The 25,549-nt window shown below is 39.3% G+C and overlaps 4 protein-coding genes; 3 read left to right on the forward strand and 1 right to left on the reverse strand.

The window, feature by feature from the left end:
* Positions 1-17,305: 17,305 nt before the first annotated feature.
* On the reverse strand, positions 17,306-18,241 carry GSBLH_T00002672001 (uncharacterized protein). XM_013041155.1 has 6 exons: positions 17,995-18,241; positions 17,855-17,944; positions 17,699-17,822; positions 17,592-17,668; positions 17,497-17,561; positions 17,306-17,460 (listed from the first exon to the last, which is right to left on the reverse strand). The coding sequence occupies exons 1-6, from the start codon at positions 18,088-18,090 to the stop codon at positions 17,325-17,327; spliced, it is 588 nt and encodes a 195-aa protein (XP_012896609.1). The 5' UTR covers positions 18,091-18,241; the 3' UTR covers positions 17,306-17,324.
* Positions 18,242-18,649: 408 nt separating this feature from the next.
* On the forward strand, positions 18,650-20,100 carry GSBLH_T00002673001 (uncharacterized protein; the record flags this gene model as incomplete). XM_013041156.1 has 3 exons in its annotated part: positions 18,650-18,772; positions 18,802-18,867; positions 18,899-20,100. The coding sequence occupies 3 exons, from the start codon at positions 18,650-18,652 to the stop codon at positions 20,069-20,071; spliced, it is 1,362 nt and encodes a 453-aa protein (XP_012896610.1). The 3' UTR covers positions 20,072-20,100.
* Positions 20,101-20,188: 88 nt separating this feature from the next.
* Positions 20,189-22,001, forward strand: GSBLH_T00006469001 (uncharacterized protein; the record flags this gene model as incomplete). The annotated part of the gene is made up of 7 exons (XM_013041157.1): positions 20,189-20,774; positions 20,826-20,902; positions 20,936-21,081; positions 21,115-21,271; positions 21,305-21,418; positions 21,454-21,637; positions 21,667-22,001. 7 exons carry the CDS (start codon positions 20,189-20,191, stop codon positions 21,999-22,001), a joined length of 1,599 nt encoding a protein of 532 aa, XP_012896611.1.
* Positions 22,002-22,766: 765 nt separating this feature from the next.
* GSBLH_T00006470001 (uncharacterized protein) lies at positions 22,767-23,390 on the forward strand (the record flags this gene model as incomplete). The annotated part of the gene is made up of 1 exon (XM_013041158.1): positions 22,767-23,390. The coding sequence occupies one exon, from the start codon at positions 22,767-22,769 to the stop codon at positions 23,388-23,390; it is 624 nt and encodes a 207-aa protein (XP_012896612.1).
* Positions 23,391-25,549: the final 2,159 nt, after the last annotated feature.

A 25,549-nucleotide genomic window follows, 5' to 3' on the forward strand; every position in this document is an offset into this window, starting at 1 on the left:
GCCTCCGCCTCCGCCTCCGCCTCCGCCTCCGCCTCCGCTTCCGCTTCCGCTTCGCCTACGACGTGACCGGCGCGCTCATCCGCGCCCACCTCGTCGATCACGCCTGGTGCGTCGTGGGTCGCGATGTTTCCACGTTTCCACGATCCAGACCGATTTGGCAGTTGCTGAGAGAGAGAGAAATGGTTGCGGTGTTTGGTTTGGAAGATGGATGGATGGATGGATGGATGGATGGAATTGTAGAGATGTGGAATGGTTGAAGCGTTGTAGGATTTGAATGAGAATCGAAAATGTGTTTAGGAAGGAAGGAAAATGTAGATTTAGAGTGTGTAGGGTGTTGGAATGATTTAGAAACATGAACAGAATAATCCAGAACGAGGAACCAAACGACTCTAGTTGATAATAATAATAATAATAGAGTGCTGTGAGTTGATGGTTGATTTGCTAGCATTGTGCTAATGATTCTACTGCATCTACCGAGAACATATTGTTTTAGAACACAGCAGCAATACATAATTGTAATATCTCAATGACTTTCTACTGTTACCACTCATTACATAAGCGAAATAATGGATTGAAAAGAGGATTGGAATTCCATCGTATTTGAATGACATGTTCGAGTGTGGTTGGGCATTGTTGGGGAGATCAAATAAAGTAGGGCTTAGCAAAACGAAAGGCTCGTCTAGCCAAACCTCCACTTCCAACACCAAGATGCAACCCACACAATAGAGTAGCCAAGTGTGAAAAGTGATTTCTTCCTTTTCGATTGATTCCACACATTATCATTTCTATTCTCTAGATATGGAATGAATAGCTATCAATCAATCCAAAGGAAAACAATGAATAACTAACTGATTGGGTTGTTTGTGGAAGATGATGCACATCATAATTATCAATGTGTGCATGTTATACAACGACAGACTGAGCTGTAGAATGAGTTTACTGATAGTAGGAAGAAATGTGATTATTGCTGTTTCAAAGATAATAGGAATTCGATTATAAGCACGAATCAAACGAATTGACTCTGTAGAGACATAATTTAGAAGTGAAACACACTGAGGGAAAGCGAGTGACAAATTATGTCAAATCTATGCACAATCAATACGAATACCTATAATTATAAACTGTAAACATTATACAAATCAAAATTTACGTAGAAAAAAGACTGGAAGACAATTGGTCATAGAAACATTGAAAATTATTAATATTACGTATAGAAAACCAATTCATTTGATACAAGCATGGATAGCACACATAATCTTGGTCAACACAAGAAAAAGGTTGTTTTCTACAGTTCATATGAACAATCTTCTAGTCTAGAAATATAAGATGAGGTTAGATGTGGAATTTATGGAAAATACACGAAGTCCATTTGGAACCATCAAAACCTACAATTTGGACATTTTCCTGACATTATAGGCAATTCCTTCGAAGCAAATCGAAAGTGTCTTAACCAGTTGGATCGACAAGCCAAAGCAAAACTATTCTTGAGCCCTATTATTTCGGTGGATTATATTGAAATAGCGAAATACACTACTGAAACTGTTTTCTACTGTGCTCCTTTAGAACTAGCTACAAAGCTCTGATAACACCAATAATAGTGTTGAAAGCACAGACTAGCTAAGGAAATCTTGTTTCAAAGACACTCTATTCTCAAGTGTTCCGAAAAACAAAAACATATTCCAAATAGCGTTCTTCACTTCTCATATAATTGTATAAGCTATTAATGTGTGTGAATACTCAACCAAAAATAACAAAGCTTCCCAAAATAAACAATGAAATGTATTTGTGAAATTGCAATGATTCGACATATTTCCTATCGAATGCTCCACCACTCAATTGATAATGGTTCATTTTTGAATATTCACTTTGAAAATAGCAAGACATATTTGATAGAAGAAATATGAAAAATCGAGAAGCAAATAGAACTACTTTTGTTGGAATTTGAGAAGCAGGCTATTCTAGCTCGACTTACACCGTGTATGCATACTCCTAAATTTCCAATAGAAAAATAGAATTGTGTTTCGGTGATATTTAAACTGGATATTAAACTGAGTGTACTTTTGGATTTTCTCATTATTTTTTTATTTTGGTCAAATAAAATGGTTGAAGAATGTATTGTGTTATCTTCCATGCTAATGAATAGCCTATTTGACTCAAATTCGCTTCACCGAGTATCTGCTGGATAGATATGTGACACTTGGCGATTATGAAACCCTGGTCAAGGGTGGAATCAAATACACTGTTCAGCGATTCCAGGGAAAACACAAAAACGAATTTCTATTGTGCTCCGAAACTGGTGATATGTATCTGTTTGAAAATAACGTACTGAAACAAGAATGGAAGGAGGACGAGAATGGGAAGAAATCGGAGGAGTTTATTCGATACAAGAATGGTCGAGCCGATTTCAGTCAGCGATTCGAGTATATTTTGGAACAAATGAATAGCAAACGTTTTGTTTACCACAAGAAAGGACTTCGAATGGAAATCTGGTCAGTCCAAACGGGACAATTGCTGTATCACGGAGGGTACAACGAAAGACAAATGAAAGAAGGCTGGGGCATCGAATACGATGAAGAAAGCGGAAATATGGCTGTGGAAGGGATGTGGAGCAAAGGAGTATTGAAAGAAGTGATTCGATGTTTCAATGGAGATACGATGACTGAATTGAAGCGAAACGGAGCAGATAGTTTGGATCCAACGAAACGAATTCCGATCTATGTGGGTGGATTTCGCTATGATGAAGACAATGAACGATTTATTCGTGAAGGGAAAGGATGTCTGATTGATGAAAAGACTGGAATAGCTACTCGAGAATGTGAATGGAAGGATGGAGTGGAAGTGAGTGGAATGAAACTGACTGATGGATGGTACGATCCAAAATTGAGGTAGGGTTTATCAACAGCCATGATTCCTAGACCTGATTCTGTTCCTGCTCCTCTTCGATTCAGCATCACTAGATCTACAAAATGGACCGATGTGAGTTTGCGAGTGACCGATTTGACGATTTCATCGAATTGCTGTAACGATTTGAATGCATTGGATCTAAATCGATTCGAGTGGCTACGATCTATCAAAATCGGCGATGATTGTTTTGGATCAGTGGAAACATTCAAAATCGATGGATTGAATCGATTGAAAACTATCAAAATTGGAAACAATTCATTTACTCAAGTGAAAAGTACTGACGAGTGGGACTACGAAAAGGTCAACAACCAATCGAAATCATTCCACATATTGAATTGTGAATCATTGCAATCCATTCAAATTGGTGAATATAGTTTCAGTGATTATGCTGCAGACTTTGAATTGAGCAACCTACTACAATTACAATCTATTCAAATTGGCACAATTGGAAGTGGTTGTTCGTTCAATTTCTTTTACAGTTCATTTGTAATTCGAGGTATTGATATGATATTGAATATTCGAATGATGCATAGATCTTCCAAATCTACAATCCATTACATTAGGTGATTATGCATTCTATGTTCCCTTATCAACAATAATTGAAAGTATTGAATGAATTCGAATGAAATGATTGATGTAGATCTTCCATCATTACAATCCATTACACTCGGTTATGTTGCACTTTATGGAAGTTGGGATGATTCAAGTTCATTGACACTTCGAAGTAATAATGAATTGATTGTAAATGATTTACTTTGTAGATCTTCCAAATCTAACATCAATAACTTCTGTGGGATTTAGTTTCTGTGAACCTCGTGTAGTGACATTGGCAAGTATTTCTGAATATTGAATATTGATAGTATTTAGATATTCCAAATCTTCAAAATGTCGAGCTACCTGATTCATTTCGATATGTTCGATCAAAATCAATTTGGAGTATAGTTTGATTGATTTGATTTGATTCATAGATGTTCATCGGAGACTCGCTTATCGTGTCCACTAAATCAAGCATTAAATCTATAATTTTGATTTGATTTGATTTGTTCAGTGATTCGTCATTGTTTAGGAACATTTCCATTGATTGATTGATTGATTGATTGTTTGTTTCAAACTGATTCTTGATCACAATTCATGATTCTATAATTATCAAAATATCAATCCTGCCTGATTATTATGATGTTCTTCTTTACCATTTGAACAATGATACTGAATTATGATTGTTGTTTCAATCAATCAATCAATCAATCAATCAATCATGCGCTAAACAGTTCTAAAAGCATGAACAAATGATTGAATGATTGAATAAATGATTAATTGAATCGATGACATTTTTGATGCAGAATGAGAGTTCATTGGTTGTGATAAAGGTCTTTGTTGTTTTGTGAATCACTCCACAGAGAGAGAATCTTTCATTCATTGATTCATTCAATGATTTGTTGGTTGATTCAATCATTCAATCAGCCATCCAAACCAAAGTGAATCAAATATGATTATATGATTGAATATAGAATAGAATAGATTGAATGAATGAATGAATAAATGACATCCTTGTTACTGATTTACAGATCATTGGTTGTGAGGAGTGTATTGAGATTGTCAATCAATTCTTAGATAAGATATCATTCATTCATTCATTGATTTGATCGTATAATCATTCAAATATCCCATTGCAATTCACATTATTGGTCCACTTTATACAGATTTAACGATATTTCCTTGTCAACAATCCATCATTCATTCTTATGGTACATAATATACATAATCACAGTATGCACTCAATTCAAATCGATGTTTGTAGGATTACTCATTCATTCATTCATTCATTCATTCATTCGTTTGTTTTCATTTCAGTGTTGAATTGCTGAAATCGTATCGAATCCAACTCCAATATCACAACCAATCACATTCCCATTCATTTCGATTCTCTCTCATTCACTCTTCATTATCATAATCACGTATTACATCAATAATAAATAACTAATACATATCATTGAATGGATTAAGATCTTAAGCAATGAATACTATTTCTTCTTTTCTTTTCGTTTTTCCTTTCTTTCATCCATTCATAATACAAACCATTTCCATGCTATGTAATCTTTGTACATCCAACTCATATTCATTCAATAGATTGTGACCAATTACACAAATCATTCCAGTACTATTCTATTCACATATAGCATACAATCCGTGATAATATCTAGGAATCATTCAGTTCCAACCACTATATACCAATCATTGTGCATTCCAACTAACAATAACGGAATTTACTACAAACTCCAATCATTCATTCATCGATTCGTTATTCCAGTACTAAGTATCAACAGTATTGTTCCTGCTACTCATAATTAGTTATTTTATGAAAATGGATTTAACAGAATCAAACATTGTGTTAAACCAATGAAATGACAGAATCGTGTTTGTCTGGATTTTGTTTGTTTTGAAGCAAAACTATGCATGATCTATGTAATTCGTTTCAGGATGTGCTAAAACAGATCCCTGTGATATATCATCATTTCAGCTATTGTTCGTCATAATTTGCGAAAATGACTTCATTTCCATTGCTACTTCATACATATGTTATTTTCTACTATTCTATTACATTCTAGTATTGTTGTTGTTATATTCATATTGGCCATTTCTGATTATTCCATACTTACCTATCTTATTTTCACAGTATTCTATTCCATGGAGTAGACTAATAAGCCAAAATATACAATCAATCACAAATACACATTATTCTCTCTTCCCATACAGAACAATGATGATGATGATGATGACAAAACATCAACTATTCACAATCAATCCTATTGAGAATAACTATTGTGAAGATTCTTGTTTGTTAATACTGCTCATTCCTTCTCTCAGCTTATAACACGAACTAGCAACATTATTAGTTGTCACATTTAGAATGTGAATTCATTATGGGCTTTGATACAATTCATATCACACAATATGCACCAAAATGAAACAATACACATTTGTTGTTTTTCTATTGCAGATATTCATTTTCCAAGTATTGATTCAAAGTATCTCTAGACTATATTATACAGATTAGTCATATATCAAAGGAAATACAACAATACTTGTGGTAAATGACTGATTCATCCTTCCTATTTCTATTGATGAGTTCATCCATATTTGATACATGTCACATAACAAAATGATCCTATTATCACTCTAACAAAAAGCTCTTTCGATCAATAATAATATGATTTATCAACTTGGAACCATTTTAAACCTGAATATTACGACATAACTCTGATTTATAGTAACCGCAAATAATCATGAGAACAAGACGAACATAATATTAACCCACAAATGTCGAATTGTAAGGCATTTATCAAATTTCAATTCAATGTTCTTCACACTCATCATCTCCCCATCGATTACCACATTTCGAGGTACCCCTTTGCTCCAATGTGTATCACATGCTTCTCATCTATCAAGCAATACATCTTGGGGCGAGTCCCACGAACTTAGTGATACAATGTATGTTTTATCAATCCTGAAAAGTGGATTCTGTTAGCTTCTTGTTGAAGTTGAGGAACGATGTCAACGAAGGAAACTTGATTTTGTCCACTTCCTGATCGTAGTTGTTCACAAGTTGCCCATAGAAGTAGCTCGTGTTATCCAGCTATTAATCGAAGGACTTATACATAACGCACATCCTATGAACGATTTTGTATTTGTCACTCAGTTGCACGATGAGCAAATATATGTCCTGTCCCAATGACTGAACGTTATCGAATGTGTTATTGAGCGCATTGTAATAGAAATCGTATATGATGTGTCTGGACATATCCAGAATGACAAACTGGATGAAGAATGGTTTCACCACTTTTTTCACATGTGTATTCAACTTGATACCGATGAGATTATCAGAAAACATGATGGTTCCTGAGATCAAGTCATATCCGCGCTTCTAGATGATAGCCTCGCGTTCATTTTATGAGGTAGCAAGCTTCACTTTCATTCGTTTCAATCCTGTCTCCGCGAACTTGCCAATAACTTGCGCAGCTTCTTCTCCACAGTGGTCTTGGATTTGGCTTGTTTCTCGCTAAGCATGTTCACATATTCGAAGATGAACGGAATTTGTTTGAATTGAATGATGTCATGAATGTGCATGACAAACTATCCCTGTTAAAAAAACGAATAATGAACGAGATACTTGTGATAAGGCATTAGGTCGCATGATCATCCTTATTATGCTCCCATTTATCGATATCATTGGAGTAGTTGCAGTCACTGTAACTGTCAATGGTGATAAGTCGATTCAGAACGGACTCTGGTTCCAATCGAATAATTTGGTATTTCCTGACTCATTCCTACCCATTGCCATATTGCGAACATATATTTATCCCAGATACAATTGCCGTACATTGAGCTGCTTACAATCATTTATCGATTGCTGGGAGATATCATTCTCGATTTGGGAATGTACTTCGTCGTATCCGGTAGCAAAAGCTTGTCGTACAAGCGATTCAATTTCTCGTCGTACTTTGAATCCACGCTTGAGAAGGTTCCAGAAGCGAACTCCGTTGATTTAACCTTCTCGTCCTGTATTGGGTTCAATGTGTTAGTAGGCTTATTCATTTATGTATTTCTATTTATCTCTTTTACCCCCAGTTCACGCTTTGATAAAATGATGTACAAGAAAATGGAAAACAACACATGGTCTTCCCTGATACGCACTTGGGAGGACGAGAATATCGAACTCGCCGATATCATTATCATCCATACAAAGTATCCGATCAATTCTAATCGTCTATTCGGCTTCAGTGTTCACACTCCGCAATCGAATGTGAACTGTGGTTTAATATTGCACGACTATGATTGCATCGAGATGACTCTGGATGAAACTCGTCCGCCCATGTTTACCGAGGATAAATGGGAGTATCTATTGCCTCAATTGAAATCCAATGGTCTGCTCGGTGTGCCTCTAAATGTGTTTTGGAGGAATGATTTACTGCCTCCTCACATTATTGGTGTAATGACCGAGAATCGTGTTGTCTATTTCTTCTCCAATTACCATGTAAGCGTGGTCTACAAGGTCGTGAATGATGAATACCCGCCCGAGTTGTCTGATTTGTTCATCGATGATGGCGCATGTCTGAAGGGTGTGTATGTTTAACCCTATGAACAAAATCAACCAAAGTAAATTGAATCAATGTCGTACATATTCAGCAGCAATGGAAACAATTACACGTTCAAGAAACTCGATAACATGCTCATCAACATGCCAGAGAAGGACGGCAAACATGTCATCGTGTGTGAGACAGTGGATGGCGTTCATCAATATTCATGGATAACACATTTTGGGTGTTTTGTGAAAGTCAATAATGCCATAATGTTTGAACATACACACACATCCACTCAACCATTCAATAATCAATGCTAATTCGAATTATCTTCTGCTTTATATCTCATAATCACATCGATTTCATGTTACAATGAGAATGATACCCTATTCAATCATTGTGATTCCATCGAATCGATTGTGGATAAGGGATACAAGGTGAGTGTTTCAATGGATGGTGTGTGATTGATCGATATGCTATTCATCGATACACTCAACAATCTTGTGACCCTTTCCCATACCAAACTGATAAATGGAATAGAATGGACAAGTGAGAGTCATACGATCTCTGTATTCACGAATATCCCTTCTCTTGTATGTCTGGGAGGTGTGAAGAGCATCACGATCGTTTTCGAACACTTGGGCGAGGTTGTTGTTGTTTCTTCTGCTTCTGGGTGCTCGTAATGGGTCGATGTGATGTTGCTGCCTCTCTCAATGAATTGGGTTCCTTTCGACTCTTGGATCGAGTGATGGATGGTGCTGGTTGTGGTTTGCATTTGCTAGCCAGCAGTTCCCAATCATAGCACTTTTGGGTGCGATTGTTTCCATCTTTCATTTCGTACATCAATGGCATGATGTGATCGTCAATATCAACAATATCAACCAAGTCCTGAGACCATTTGCTCGTCAATGATCGCTTTTCCAGAATGCGAGGTCTTCGTGTCACTCGAACATAATCACACACCTTGAATTGAGATGTTGTGTCCTTTGCTGACATGTTGGATGGTTCTGTTTTCTCCGTGTACAAGATATCGTTGTTGTTGTTAAGCCAAATGTCATTGTGTGTATATCCGATGTCTCTGTTCTTCCTTCCATTGTGTCTACGAACTGTACCATCGATCAAATCAAACCATACACCTTTCCATTGATTGATCGAATGGAACCACGATGTGTTCCTTGATATCTCGAATTGCTCGTTCAGCTAGTACTGCCTTATTCACTGAATCCATGTGATACATGGTGATATCACACTTGTTCAAGATGTTTGTACGAAAGATCGCATTGGTGAATTCGATACCTCGATCCGAGCAAATATGCTTTGGTGATTCACCGTATGTCTGAAGGATATCCTTCATTGCATGAGTGATTTCTGTAGCACTCTTGCTCTTCAAATTCCGAGCCATCAGGTATTTCGAATATCCATCAATACATACAAGGACATATTTGTATCCGCAATTCTTGTGGAATCCAGTACTCTATTGTGATCCTAACACTTCCTGTATGGATTTGTGTTGTTTGGAAGAGAAATCGATAAGATCGATGAAGTATATGTTTCTCTTGAAGCCACTGATGATCATTCGAGTTGCACCTCTTCGTTTTGCTCGTTTCCATAGTTCCTTGATCTCATTCATGTTCCCCACACACCTCGATAAATGAATCGCTTTATTCAAGGAATGAACAAGTTGTGTCAGAGGAAGAATCTCAAACTGGTTATAGACTCGAAATACATTTTCTCCACTATACACTATTTCAAATAGAGCATCACTCGCATTCAACATTGCAATGATCGTTTCGATGTTGTAGGCTCCTCTGGGTATTAACACCTCGTGTGGGTATGTCCCCGTATCGATTAATATCACTTGATCGGTTGGTACGTTGTGTAACACGAAATCGGTATAGAGTGACACGGACGATATGTAACACTGATCGAATGGCAGAGGATTGTCCAGCTTCACTTCCTTCTTCGTAGTATTACCGAACATTTCGATCATACTGAACTGGTTCATCGGTAGAATTGAGGAAGGTACTTGATCATACACATCTTCGATCGTCAACTGGAGCTCGAATTCATCGTTCAATCGCATGATATTACCATCCATATCGCGGAACACGAACATCAATCGATCGAATCGGGTTATCATGGGAATACAGATGTTTTCCATGGTGCAGAGGTAATTAACCTCGGGATCGTCAATAATCATTGTGGTGAGCAGATTGTTGTTCTGGTTGGCAATCTTCAGATCGGAGGAACGCACGAGAGACGAGTACACTTGGATCACTTGGCGATTTCGCGTGATAACAATCACGTTCGATCCATAGAACGAAGCGGATAGAATGACTGCTCGTCTTTCCAAACCAATGATTTCTCGAATATCCGGAGCATTGGTGAAATCGATGATGTGTGTGGACTGGATATAAATACACCCATAACTCGAAGCCTTCGTAGATATCGAGAACGTAGTATCAGTCATAATATTGAGGATAGCAATGATCTGACCGATCGTGTAGTATCCAGGAGAAATCGTTAGCTCTTCGTCATTCGAGTTCGTGACCACATTCGTAGAATCCACACTGTTGAACATGACAGGGTTTGAACTGACCAAGACAATCATGGAAGTGATGTAAGAATCCTTGTACTTGTACGGGTTGATTTATACGAACCTATCATTACTAGATGAACTTTGGATGAGTATGGAGTAGTATATACCCTTTATTTGTAACCAAGAGATTCAGTAGTATGAGATTGACGCATTTTTTCATCTAATTTAGTCCCGGGAAACCAATAACGTCAGGAGTAGCGTAGCTTCTATGAGGACTCGCGGTTGGACGGTAGATTGTAATGGTCGATAAGGCTGACGGACTGGCATGGCACATTTTTCTGCGAAAAGGTCGGCCACCAAAGGTCGCGTAAAACACGTCAATCCTACACTGCTGTTGCTTGCTTTTGTTCCCCAGAGTAGTATTTCACGAACAATCATTGTCAGCAGACAACAGCAAAAGTGACCAAGCAAGAAAAGATGTTTTATGAAAAACTAACTACCTCTTCAAGAGTTAACACTTATGTAGAGGCAACAGTCTTAAATCGGCTATAAAGCAGCTTAATTCGAAGAATAATTGGTTTTATACAAAAGAAACACAATGACTGACAAAATCTATTCAATCCTTCGCATACAACCGAGTTATACTATTCATAGTTTATCTACAAAACGAGAAAAAGATCAGATAGAAGATCAATAACAGAGAACAAATAGAATCCGTAGATCTATTCTCTACGTCATTGTATGTTTTTGTTTTTGGATCAAATTTCCGGATTATAGATGAGAATCTTCATGAGAAAAAATAAACAGAGTATCTTGTCAGAAATAACGTATCGGCAGTTTCTTTGTTGAATCTGTTAAAATACATTATTTTTTAAAATGAGTATTTATTCTTCAAGCAACACTGATAATATGAGTTTTTCTGGAACGCTTGTTAATAATGGACTGTGTACAGAAGGGGGAAATGATGAAAGTATGTTTTTCACACATTATGTTGAAATGTAGGATATTCTGATGTAGTTAGATATTGTGATGTAAAAGATTCTAATGGGATCATAGTCCAAGCAGAGAATTACGTTGTTGAAGATATCAGTGGGAATACAGGATTTTATTTTCCAAATCCCTTTGTCACCACTGAAGAACATTCTGACCAGTACTATGTTGATACTGAAAAAGGAATTGTCACCATCTATACAGATTACGAGGTGCACGAAGTTCGGGTTCTTACTAATGGAAAAGTGCATAGGCTGCAATTAGTTGCCGATGAAATAGAAGCAAATACAGCGAATGATCCTAAGGGCTCTACGCAACAACTCATATTAAGAAAACGAAAGAAAAGACGTTCACCGAGTAATTTTGAGAAGGGATTTTATAGAAAGTATGGGAAACGATTTCATGAAGGGAGTGCAGGTTGTAGAAATGATATTTTAAACGAAATATTGGATTATCAGAAAAGCCATCCTGCCCTAGATTGGAGAATCACGGACAGGATTGGAATCTACAACCATCTATTTAACAATTATGAGCGCAAAAGCAATGACCTGTTTTGTTTACTTGTTTATGACAATAAACATAAGTATTACTTAATCTCACATAAGTACTTGTAAGAAATGTTTGCAGAGCAGCCTGTTGTTTATAGATTCACACACAACTCTGTAGAATTTAGCCTGTTGTGTTTATCCATAACATTGTAAAGCATATTTATATTATCTCAAAATACAAGAACAGGAAATCACAAATACCGTAAATGTTACTAAAACTAGGAGAATCCAATATATGCCATCTTCTGATTCCGTTACAGGAAAAATAGAGTCAATAATGTATTCTATTATCAACAACACCCCCGAAACTATTGCAATATTGCAACAACAAGAATCCCTTTCATTAGTACTATAATTCGTTGTCTTGTTCCTTCGGGCTGATAATTTAAAGTAATTATTATCATCAACTCTTATATCCGCAATAGGAATGTATTCGAACTCCGATTTCATGACATATTTGCCTCTAAAAGTAATCTTACCATTTTTATAGGTAGTTAATCTATCTCCACGAAATCTATGTGTCGTTTCAATTTCTACATCGTGTTCCCATCTACTAATATCATGCAACTTTCCTTGATCATAGAAAAAGCACACTCCATGATTCAGTCCATTCTCATCCTTATGACATATTGATATTAGATTGCCAGACTGATCTCGTTCATACCATAAATTCGAATTATCTGCACTTCTAGTAATTAGGGGATTTCGAGTGCCATCTGTAAAAAAACCATCAAACTCAATTTGTCCTTCTTCGTTGTATTCTACTCCGTATCCATCGCGATATCCATTTTGCAAATATCCTCGAAATAAAGGCTTCCCAGATCGGTAGTAGAAAGTGCATTCTCCATTTGCCTCTTCTTTTTCGAATATGAATGTTGCAATTCTTATGTTATCTGGAGTATAAATATTGGCTTCACCATCTAATTTATTCTTTTTTGTAGATGTAACAAGAGTATAACCATTATGAGGAGCTCCGATTTTACAAGTAGCTATACCTTTGTGAACACTAATGTCAATAATGGGAAACTCATCGGAAATACATTGATCCAAGTTTATTGTCTTTTCCAGGCATTCCATTTCTGGTTGAGGACTACTAGGATTGTTATCGATATTTACAACTATTATTGGTACAAATTGATCCATGCAATTGAAAATACTATACAATTGAACTAAAATACTTTTTGTTAAAGATCGAATTCTTTGCAAACACTAAAATGAGGCCAATTTCTTGAATTGCAAAATTATGCGGTATTTTCGGTTTCATTCACTTCGCACTTCTGAACAAAATCACGATTCAAATATCGATATTTGCCATATCTTCAATATATGTGAATTGCCCATTATTGTAAGGTGTGTAGTTGAGGAATACCCATTCATGTAGTATAAGTAATGGTTCTATGGATAATAGCAGGACTTGGGAACCTTCTTCTATGCATTCTTTGGTTTTTCTTGTGTGGTTATCGTCATTTGGTACAATAGCACCATATATTTACAGAATAGTGCAGTAGTATATATTAGAGGCATTTATGATAAGAATAGACCTATATAATGCTAATCTCATACGTGTCAGTGGATTCGATATCCTTGTGCTTGTAGATGATCAAACAGAAATTTAATCTCTTTATTTATCACAGTTTTACATTAATATGGTTCAGATGGTAGATTGCAACATAGACTTGAGTCAGCAAATAATCACTGGAGCGATGCTTTCATGTATCACTTGAATTTGAGGTTTCGAGAGAAAAGAATACTTCTCAGTAGGGAATCACTTACCATGGAAAATACAATCATCTTTCAGTATACAGCATATTCTAAATTAGCAATATTATAATTAGAGGACAAAATCAAATGTATCTAACATGTGAATCGTTTGGACACAAAGCCTTGCACGAACTTCTTGTTTAACATAGATAGAATCATAGATACGTTCCTGCCAATAGCACCTACATTTAGATATAGATTCGATGGTGCCACATTATCACCATATTTTATACTTACAACAAAAATGTGAATGATTGGAACATGTCGGCTGAACCAATCTGAGTCGTCGTCATGAATACATTGAATCATTGAATAGCCACGGAAGTAGTAGGAAAATGGTCTTGAACAAACAAGAGCAAAGAAAGCATAGACAACGCAATTATCAATTAGTGAAATTGAGTAAATTCACAACTGGTATTCCTTTCTCTTGATTTAGGGGATAAGATCAGTAAGAATGGAAGAAACATCTAGGAATGAAATCAAGTCAATCAAGCAATACTCGAAATTGATTTCCAATGAACATTTTGGAATGAACGAGGAAGAGTGACACTTCGAAGATTTGGAATATCTAAACCCAGTCAGGATTATATAGATAAAAATACTTTCCAACTGCACTTCACGAATATTAACAAAGCTGTCTCCCTGAGTATTGACAATGGTAGTTAGGTTTGGAAGATCTACATTCAATCACTTCGAATCATTTTATCCATACTTCGCATTGTCAAGGAACAGGATTCATCGCTTTTTCCGTAAAGTGCTAACCATCCTAATTCAATTCTTTGTAAGGATGGGAGATCTATGTCAATTATTTCATTCAAACTCATTCAATACTTTCGATTATTGTTGATAAAGAGGCAGAAAATGCAGTATTACACAATGTAATGGATTGTAGACTCGGAAGATCTATTTTTCATTTATTCAACATCGTATCAATACCTCGAATTACAAATGAGCTATAATAGAAATTATCGGATACTATATTTACTGAGCCAATCTTTATTAATCGTAGTTGTGGTAGATTCTTCAATTCAAAGTCTCCAGCAAAATCACTGAAACTATATTCACCAATTTGAATGGATTCCAATGATTTACAACTCAATATGTGGAATGATTTCGATGGATCATTTCCTCTTTTATCCTTTGTCTGAGTAAATGAATATTTACCGATCTGCAGAGTTTCCAATCGATTCAATCCATCGATTCTGAATAATCTCACATTTCCAAAACAATTATTACCAATATCCACAAACTTTAGATTCGGATATTTCGATAGGATAAAACGTAATAGACGGTTTTCACTTCCATCTTTCACTTCATATGTTTCTGAGTAATACCCTATTCCATGTGGACTTCCATAATAGGGATCTAAAAGTTTGTAAATAATAGTACATATTGTCATAATAATAACAATAACAATTATGGTTGACACGTAGATATTTTTCAACAGGAAAACGCCTGTTTTCTTCATTTTTGATTTGCACGATTTGTGAGTTCGATTGTATTCTTTCGAATCGTTCTTGGTTATGACTTGAGCTATTTTCTCATAATCAGTAAAATCACTTATTTTGCTTCCAAGGTACTTTGGACATTTCCAACGAATCAAAAGGAACAGTATTGCAAGAACAGAGAAGGAAATACCAAGAATCAGGTTTATCGTTAGACATGTTATTAGTAATACAACAAGAATTACAATTTTCAATATTTGAACAATCAAGGTATTCTGCAACGAACGCCCCATTATCCATTCCGTTTTGCCTGTGCTGCTTGGCTCACCATTTTTGTAGCATGTTCCCATTCCATGACGCACATTATCCTTATACATTCCCTTAAATAGAATCGATTGTCCATCAGCGTCATACTCTGTTCCAACTCCATTTCTTGGATAGTTTTGTTCCAAAGAATCCAAAAAACCTCCCTTGTACACTTTTACACCATTTTCATACTCTATCATTGTTTCATCACCTTTGAATTCTTTCAACACTTTGACTTCATTGCCATCTATACATTCACTCACGCGCGAAATCTTTCCACAATCATAGAAATAACAGATTTCATTGTGTTGGTCTGGATCGACAAATCTGAAAACATTTCGCAACTGATTTTTCTCATCCAGAACTTTCCAATATCCTTCACCCATTTCTGTAAAAGGATCCATTCTTAACTTATTGCCTTTATCATAATATCCGTCGAATATCACACTTCCTTGTTCATCGTACTCCTTTCCTCTTCCATGTCGATAACCATTCTCGAGATAGCCCTTAAAGAAAATAGTGCCCGATTGGTAATACAATTCACAAGGTCCGGTCAATTTGCCTTCAGAATACTGAATTTTGGCAATCACTACATTGTTAGGAGTTTGTATTGTAGCATCCCCATCTAGTTTACCATCCTTCATGTGGGCGTGGATCGAATAACCCTGATGTGGGTAACCAACACCCAAAACTGTCACATTCTCATTCTTTGATATGGTTTCACTAATAGGAAATTGGTTAGAGACACACCAATTCCATATTTCAGGACCATTGTCTTCCATTCGTAGATTACCACATGACTGGTCAAAGGGTGCCACATCCACCGTTAGCATTGGTACTTGTATATTTTCATCATTATCTTGATTCATAATAATAATAATAATTATAATATAAAAAAGAAGGATTACTTTTAAACGTACCACATATTCTTATTTTTATCATTGAACTTTTGGGTTTGTGATGTAGTAATTTAAATAATTATAAATTGTGTATCTAAATAAGGATAAGTGGAAGGAGAGTGAGTATAGGCTGAGGTTTTAGAGTGATAGTTGTATAGATGGGAGGATTTTTGATATGACAAAGACATTGAAAGGTGTAATTATTATGTAGAATGGCTGATAACTGCTAACCATAAGTGTATCACATTTTCATAACTTGTGGGTATATGAATGTTCTCCATACCGAAACTAGGTTATTCGCAGAGGGAGTTTTTATGTGTGCTTATTTTTGTTGGCTGTTGCGAGTTCTTTACGCATTTCTATTTGTCGGACGTGAGGGCATGCAATTTATAAGCTATGATGGAGTGTTAGCTCATGGTTGTCAAGCGGAATACTAGAGAAATGCGTTTTTTCTTGTTGTTAGGAACCTACAGGCAGTATTGTTGTATATTATTGGGTAGGATTTGCTGGGATAAAGCAAGGCTGTTGGATGTTCTTCCTTGTTGACTCATTTGCCAGTTGATCATAAAAGAAGGAAATATCGAAATGGAGATCACACAAATGGTAACTCCAGTGATAGAGAATCAATTCAAACTACGCTGGCATTACCATGAAGTATCCTTATTTTATGTCAACACCAATGTATCACTAAAGGCGTGCAATTAACAGCACTACTCTTCTCTCTCTCTTATTCTTCGGCTCTGTATCGAACAATCAGATACTCAACCTCATCATGTCGACTTTTATTCTTTCCATCTCCATTCCAAAACCTCTCATTTCTTCCAACAAACACCACACAGCAACATAAAACGACATTAGAAACGCTCTCTCTGTCGAGCAGCAACCTGTTTCATCTGGTTATACACCTTGCTGGGAGGTGAGCCCATGATCAGATTGCAGATTGCATTCCTCGCAATCGCAATATTAGCATAGGACCCCATGATGTGAATCCTAAAATATAAAAATAATCGGCAAAACGAATCATACGTCTGGTCAGCTAACACGATTCGGCAGCGCGTAGCGTTTTCAATCGCAAACTTGGTCTTGCCCATCTATCTCTCACAAATCGATTCTGCGGCCACCTGTCCAGCAATTCGACCGATCGCTCGACTGATGTGGTCGCCATGAAGCAGACGAACGTCCTTGATTTCGAAGGTTTCTGCACGTGAATCGATGTGAAAGCAACGACCAATGTATAAATCGTCCAAACGAAGCAGAGCCACTGCGTCTGCAATGTCGAAACCCAGCATAAACGCATGGATGTAGTCTTCTCCCTTCTGCAGACAACTGCTGTCCACAGTGTGAGGAGAAGTCTGCAGAGTAAGCAAAGACACAACAACCATACCTTTAGCTCAACACAGTTGGTCTTCTTGTTGAATCGAATCAGCAATTTTAACTGGTCAACTACTGGACGCATCAACTTTTCCCAGTTGTTCTTAAGCGGTGTTTGTATATTAAGATGACTATACAAGTTGTGCAATGCACATTAATCAGGATATGAATCGATTTGGAGGACAACGAATGCGACGAATCTCCTCCTTGCCCTAAAAGGTAAACATTGCAATCACCTCCTACAGCCATGTCTTTTGCAGAAAGGGCAGGAAAACTAGGCGCATCTTCTACGTTCTTCTCTTCTGCCACCTTCTCCATCTTGTCTTCGATCTCTTTGGCACTCACTACGTTCTTTTTTTCTTCTTCCATTGTTTTTCGAAGATAGAATGGTTTGCTGCTGTAAAACAATAGTTTGTAATTTCCCAGGGAAAAAAGGGAAAAAGAATTCCCACACCGGGAATCGAACCCGGATCGGCAGGGTGAGAGCCTGCTATCCTAACCTATTAGACTATATGGGATCTATATTCGTTTTCAATAAGGCATATACAAGATGCTGTTCTTCTATCATAATCTTTCCAAAATAAGATGGTTTGTTATCGTGATACAATTGTCTGTAGTTTCAAGTGATAAAAAACAAGAAAAAGGGAAAAAGAATTCCCACACCGGGAATCGAACCCGGATCGGCAGGGTGAGAGCCTGCTATCCTAACCTATTAGACTATATGGGACCTGTTTTAACCTCTCAACATAGTACATACAACACTCCAGACAGATCCTTTCGTTTCCAACCAAACAATTGTTTACTTACAATGCCTATTGATATTAACCTGCTTCGTGTCTCGCGTGGAGGAAACCCGGACTTGGTTCGTAAATCTCAGAAAGACCGTTTTGCCAGCGTGGAGCTTGTCGATGAAGTGATCGCTCTGGATGATGTACCTTTCGTGTTTCCAATTCACTGTAGAAATGGAGAGCTCTTGTTGGAAGCATTGACAACATGAAGAAGGAAAAGCGTATTTTGTCCACTGCTGTATGCTTCGACAATTGGATCTGATCAATAGATCGGAAAGGCTCGCAAGGAGGGCAAAGATGCAGCGGAGGAAGCCGCAAAGGTGAAGGAGGTGACTGCAAAGATCGAAGAAACGGAGAAGGAAGTGGAGAAAGTGCGTGTGGAGCGTGATGCCAAGTTGGGCAAGATCGGTAACATATTATCGGATACTTGCATCATCGACAACAACGAGGACAACAACGGTGTTGTCTGGAAGTGGGGAACGCCCCGTCCCATGACCAAGGATATGTATTGCCATCACGAGCTTTTGTGGATGCTCGATGGCTACGAACCCGAGCGCGGAACGCGCGTAGCGGGCCATCGTGGATACTTCCTGAAGGGTTCTGCGGTGCTGTTGAACCAGGCGATCATCATGTACGCGATGCAATGGAACACAAAGCGCGGATTCACGCTGTTGCAGACTCCGTACTTCATGAATCGCGACGTGATGGCCGGCGTTGCGCAGCTGGAGGACTTCGACGAGAGTCTGTACCACGTTGAAGGGGAGGAGGGCGAAGAGAAATATTTAATCGCGACGTCGGAGCAGCCGATCTGCGGGTATCACATGGGCGAGTGGCTGGACGAGAAGGAGCTGCCGTTGAAATACACGGGGTTCTCAACGAACTTCCGGAAGGAGGCCGGAGCGCACGGGAAGGACACGTGGGGCATTTTCCGCGTGCACCAGTTCGACAAAGTGGAGCAGTTCGTGATTTCGAAGCCGGAGGAGAGCTGGGCGATGCACGAATACATGATTCAGAACTCGCGCGAGTTCTACGAGTCGCTGAATCTGCCGTACCGCGTGGTGAACATCGTGTCGGGCGCGCTGAACAACGCGGCGGCGAAGAAATACGATCTGGAAGGATGGTTCCCGGGGTACGAAGCGTACCGCGAGCTGGTGTCGTGCAGCAACTGCACGGATTATCAGAGCCGCGCGATGGAGATTCGGTGCGGCGCGACGAAGAAGAAGAACGAGGAGAAGAAGTACGTGCACATGCTGAACTCGACGCTGTGCGCGTTGACGCGGACGCTGTGCTGCATTCTGGAGAACTATCAGACGAGCGAGGGCGTGGAGATCCCCGAGGTGTTGCAGCCGTGGATGGGCGGAATCAAGTTCCTGCCGTTCAAACGACCGCTGCCGCCCGCGATGCTGAAGGCCAGAGAGGAGAGACTGAAGCAGATGAAGTAGAGGGAATGGGAATAAGAATTATGGAATGGGTATTGTTTGTTTTTAAGAAATATGGGGTATTTTTGGAATGGGGCAGGGGTTTATTATTTTAATTTCGAAAAGGACTCTCTGTATGGAATGGAGACTTTAGATGAGTGTCCTTGTGTAAAACCTGTGCAGCAGTCGCTTTACAACATGGACAGCCTGATTGATGTTTCTTCTTCGATGGATGAGGAACAGCTGGAGATCGAGAAAAAACAAAATTGCATGATCGTGTCTTCTGTGGATTGTTTGTATTCGGATCCAACTCTGTTTGATTCGTTTCCTCTACCGATTGGGTTGATTATCCACCCGTTTTTGCACAATTCGGATTCTACCATACATATCAAATCGAAACCCGTGCGCTGTGAGAATTGTGGGGTGGTGGCGTCGAAGTTGAGCGAGGTTGAGTCAAATGGCTGTTGGAAGTGCACCTTTTGCAGTTCAATCAGTTCGGAACCATACAAAGGGGAATATATAAATAAGAACAAACAAATCAATATTCTGGAGTGCTACCCGGAGCTATCGGAGGATGCGGAAACGGTTGAATTTGGAACTTGTTCGGAAGATGAGAACACGTTATACTCTCCGACTCTGGACACGCATGCTATAATTTTTGTGATCGATAAATCCTTAACGACGAAGCAGTTTTTACACATTCAAAATTCCTTGTCTGTTGTGTTTAGTAGTCCTTCTCTAAGTCACTACTATATTGGACTGATTGTTTTTGGAGAAGTAATCGAGATCTACGAACTGGGAGGCCAAATCGGAGAAGCCGACGTGTATCCTGGATCTCATTTACCTTCCGCTGCAGTTCGCCTCTTTAGCGGTGGATCTCAACCCTAGGATGAGCAGTATGTTCGTGTTCACGAACGTGAGGGCAGTGATCGCACGAAAGCTTCCGAGTCGTTTGCCAGTTATCTCGCTCCTTTCGAAGTAAACCAAACTCGTTTTTTGGACATCTTGAGCACGTTTACTGTGAAAGAAGAGCGGTGATTGGTTTGCTCATTGTGGCTCATTCCTAGAATTCATCCGATTTCGATCCTCACCTTTCTCACGGCTACACGATATGCGGAGCTGCTCTTTAGTACCGGCGTATTCGCTTCGGGACAGATCATCGTGTGCACCCAAGGCTTTTTCTACGATTTGCCTTCAGATCCTTATTTGCGGATGGGTTCAGCAGTAGCAACTCGATTTTGAAAGTCTAATTTGAAGGAGGAAATCGTAGACGCCGAGCTGTTACATCAGCGATTGTTTTGCTACCAAAATCATCTTGTGATCGACGCTTATCTAAGCGGGTGTATGTACAACTCCATCCGAATCCTCAAAGTACCCTCGCTCATCCATCTTTCGATCGTGTCTAGTCTTTGATTACGCCTCCCGGAGGCTCCGTTTTGCTCCTCGCTGATTCCTTTCAGACCGATTTTATCAACTGTATCGCTCGCTCTTTCCACTCTGCGAGCTCTTCCTCCACGCTCACCATCCACATCGGAGAAGGAATGGAGGTCGAGCGCGTCCTCGGCACCTGCATGACCTCCTCCATCAAACGTTTCGATCCGAACCCTCCTTCATTGTAGGGTTTGGAAACTCCTCTGTGGTGACCGTCGAATTGGGGCGTTGCTTCGCCTCGACTTCGATCACGCTGCTGCTCAGCGCTGCTCCGAATCGCCGTCCGCTTCCCTGGAAAATCCCTGTAGGAGTCGAGATCGCGCTTTCCGAGCAGATCCAAGCGGAGATCAGCTATGTGGATCGCGTTTCCAAGCAGCGTTTGACGCGTTTGCAGACGTTCTGCGTGCAAGGGACCGACGATCGCGTGGACTTCCTCAGCCGCATCGACGGCTACTCGACGGCGGTGCTCATCGCGAAAGACGTTTGCAGCAACGTTGCTTCGCTCTCTTCTGGTTCTGTTTAGCTCGACACGTCGTCCACGGTGACGGAGAACGTGAAATACGGCATCGACTATCTTCTCAGTCAGATCCTCGCCTTCTATCGTCGCTTCTACTCCCAGCCGTCGACTCATTCCTTGGATCATCCTCCTGCGTTCAGCACGCCGCCTCCGCCCCTGCCTTCCACGCTCTTCAGCTCGCCTCCTCCTCCTTCACTCACGTCCTCGCCTTCCTATTCCTCCTTCTACTCCTACACTCGCACGTTATCGCAAGGCGATCTCACCACCGTCGTCGACTCCTTCGACTCTCCGTCTTCTCATCCCTCCTTTTCCCCCTCCCTCTCTCCCAGCCATCTCGCTTCTCCTCCGCTTCCTCCCTCGCCTTCTCGCTGGTCCTGGCTCCTTTCTCTCTTCTCTCGCTCTGCCTTCCGCCCTTTTTCATCCTCCTTTGCTTCCTCCTCGTCGCTCCACACGCGATCGCAGTCCGATTCCTCCATCCAATCCCACCTCCCTCCGCTTCTCCGCGGGCTCCCGCTCTATCTCTACAGCCTCCATCGCGGCTGTTTGTTCGGCGACTGCTTCCACAACGGCGATCTCCTCCAGCTCCATCGCCTCCGCCTCGCCTCCGCCTCCCTCCAAGACTCCCTTCGCATCATTCTTCCTCGCCTGGTCCTCGCTCGCAGCGACTCCGACGCTCCCATCCATCGAATTCGATCCGTTCCCGCCACCACGCCGCCGCCTCCGATCCCTTCCGTTCTCTCGCATCCGAGCGGTTTGGCCAGCGTGGGTTCCATGCCGCTCCTCTCCGTGCAGTCGAGCCCCAGCGCGCGCTCGGAGGTGTCGGTGGAGAAGGAGGAGGGCTGCGAGTTCGTGATGCTGGTAGCGGAGGATTCGACCGACGGCTTCCCCTATTTTATGAAGAGAAGCATGATGGGACGCTCGACTGCCGCGCCGATTCACCCCGAGTTGATGGTTTTGCCTCCCGAAACGCTCGCGTTGATGAGCGACTCGATTGTGGTGCTGGACACGGAGCGCGAGATCTTTATCTGGATCGGAACGGAGCGATCGGAGGTCGACGCGGATCCTTTGTATGATCACTGCGTTTCGCTGGCTCTGTCTATGAACCAGGAGCGATTCCCGCCGTCCATTATTCGGGTGGTGCGAGAGGGGTCGTCGAGTGCTCGGTTTGTGCTCAGCAATTTGATTCCTTCGCATAAAGACCCGATCGAAACGTCATTTCTGTCACTTCCCTTTCTGGCGACGTTACCTCCACAGTATTTGAGGCAACACTGTAATAAATTCCTACGAACGGACGATATGTCCTTCCGTGAATATATGGTCAAAATCTATCATTTTAAGTGCGGTGTTTGTTCTTGTGATAAATTTGTCTCCATAAGCTTTTTGTGCTATTATTGATGTTGGTTTTGGTTTTGTCACACTCCTCTGGGAAATAGGAATTGAAGCTTGTAAACCAAGAAAAACAATAATCCTATGGCTGATTTTCGTCAACAAAATAGGAAATTATATTGAGGAGCAAAACTTTTCGTTTGGCACGATTGACCATAGAATATCCCTTTTTATGCCTTTACTGATATTACAACTTGAAATAACAATTGTTATGAAATGAATTTTAGAAAACAATGATTTGGCTTATTTTGGCATATTACTTATACTGATGCAAAAGTTTGTCGATTTGCTCAATTCTGAATTGAGCGGCTATAGTCTAGATACTTCTCTTATCCAAAGTTCGCAATCATGCTTGGATATAGAAATGAAAGTGTATGACTGGATTTCATTTATATTGAGTAACAGAGAATGTGTACTATTGAAAATGAATAATGGCGTATTTTTGAATCAAGGATTTGTGGTGAACGATGAGAAAGTGTTAAAAGTGTTTGGAAATCATCAAATTGGTGCTATTTCGTATAATGAAGACACAAGTGGTGTTGAAAAAGGAAGTGTTAATTTGGAACATGGAAATCGATTTGAAGGATTGGTGTTGACAGAAAAAGAAGGTAAAATTGGAATTCCATTTGGATATGGTGAAATGTATGATAATGATGGATTCTTGGTGTACAAGGGCATAATGATCAATTGGAAACGATTTGGATATGGATCGAGTTATCATAATAATGGTGGAGTGGAATATGAAGGATATTGGTGTGATGATAAGCGATTTGGAAGAGGAATCGTATGTGATCAGTATGGTAAGTTGGTGAACGAATGTATGTGGTACAATGGAATTGAAGGTGATTATAGTGAATACAAGGGGAACGGAAGCAAGCCATTGAGTATCTGTATCAAACATCTGAAACTGACTAACAACTGTATACTGGTTGATTGGGATGTTTCTTTGTTGTATAATTTGGAATCAATCGAAATCGGGAATGAATGTTGTAGCTTAGTACAAACATTCAGAATCGATGGATTGAATCGGTTGACAATATTGAAAATCGGAATCAATTCATTCACCCAAAAAAGGAATAGCTTTGGCAAGGATGAATCAAAATCATTCCACGTATTGAATTGCAAATCATTGAAAATAATTCAAATTTCGGAATACAGTTTCAGTGATTTTGGAGGAGTATTTGAATTGAAGAATCTGCCTTTACTTAAGTTCATCAATTTTGGTTTGGTTGGATACAATTCATTCAATTTCTGGTATAGTTCGCTTGTGGTTCGAGGTAGAGATATGATAATGTATTTTATAATGATTAGATCTTCCAAATCTACAATCCATTATTTTAGGTAATTGTGCATTCCAATACGGATTATCAACAGTAATAGAAAGTATTAAGTGCCTTTGAATGAAATAATTGACATAGATTGTCCAAATCTGCATTCCATTACCTTAGGAGATAGTGCACTTTGGGGTAGAATTGAAAACAATGCGTGCTCATTAGTATTGCGAGGTATGATAGGCGCGAATTGAATTGCATAAAATTTAGATCTGCCAAAACTAGTATCTATTACCAATTATAGAGGATGGAGTTTCAGTTATGTGCGTGAAGTGACATTGGAAAGTTTGCTTATATGTAAATATTGATAGGATGTAGATGTTCCTAATGTTAGAAATGTCAAACTGCCTTATGCATTCGAGATAGTTCAGTTTAAGTCAATTTCGAGTATTATGTTGGTTGATTGGATTCCACTCATAGATGTTTCTTCCATTCTTGCAGATCTAGTTAATAGTAGATCTTATTTTGCCAGAAGTGATGAGAGTGGTGAAAGTGATGAGAGTGATAATTCGACTGAAAGTGGAGACAGTGGATATGGTCTCGATAACTATACTATTAATGACTTCCTTGCTTATTTAAACGGCGATGATGACGAAGAGAATAATGATATGGCTGCTTTTGATGAATTTGATGATTACGATATGTATTAGTTACTACTCTTTACAGTCATGACTACTATTACTATTTCTGTGTACAGTCTAGTATTTCTAATATATTTCTATTTTGTTTTTTTCTGAATCACTCATTTTGTACGTTAAAATATAATGATATCACCAATACATTCAGTAGCAGCAGCTGTCGGAATTCTGCTTTGTATTGGACTCATCATATTATTCT

The sequence above is a fragment of the Blastocystis hominis genome (genome assembly GCF_000151665.1).
Source record: "Blastocystis hominis, Singapore isolate B (sub-type 7) whole genome shotgun sequence assembly, scaffold_2".
Classification (NCBI taxonomy): domain Eukaryota; class Bigyra; order Opalinata; family Blastocystidae; genus Blastocystis; species Blastocystis hominis.

Coding starts and splice junctions, on each gene's coding strand:
- GSBLH_T00002672001 (XM_013041155.1), bottom strand. CDS start 18,090: ATGGCTGTAGGAGGTGATTGCAATGTTTACCTTTTAGGGCAAGGAGGA. Junction 17,823..17,854: donor CCAACTGTGTTGAGCTAAAG/GTATGGTTGTTG, acceptor CTTACTCTGCAG/ACTTCTCCTCACACTGTGGA. Junction 17,461..17,496: donor ATCGTGTTAGCTGACCAGAC/GTATGATTCGTT, acceptor TTTATATTTTAG/GATTCACATCATGGGGTCCT.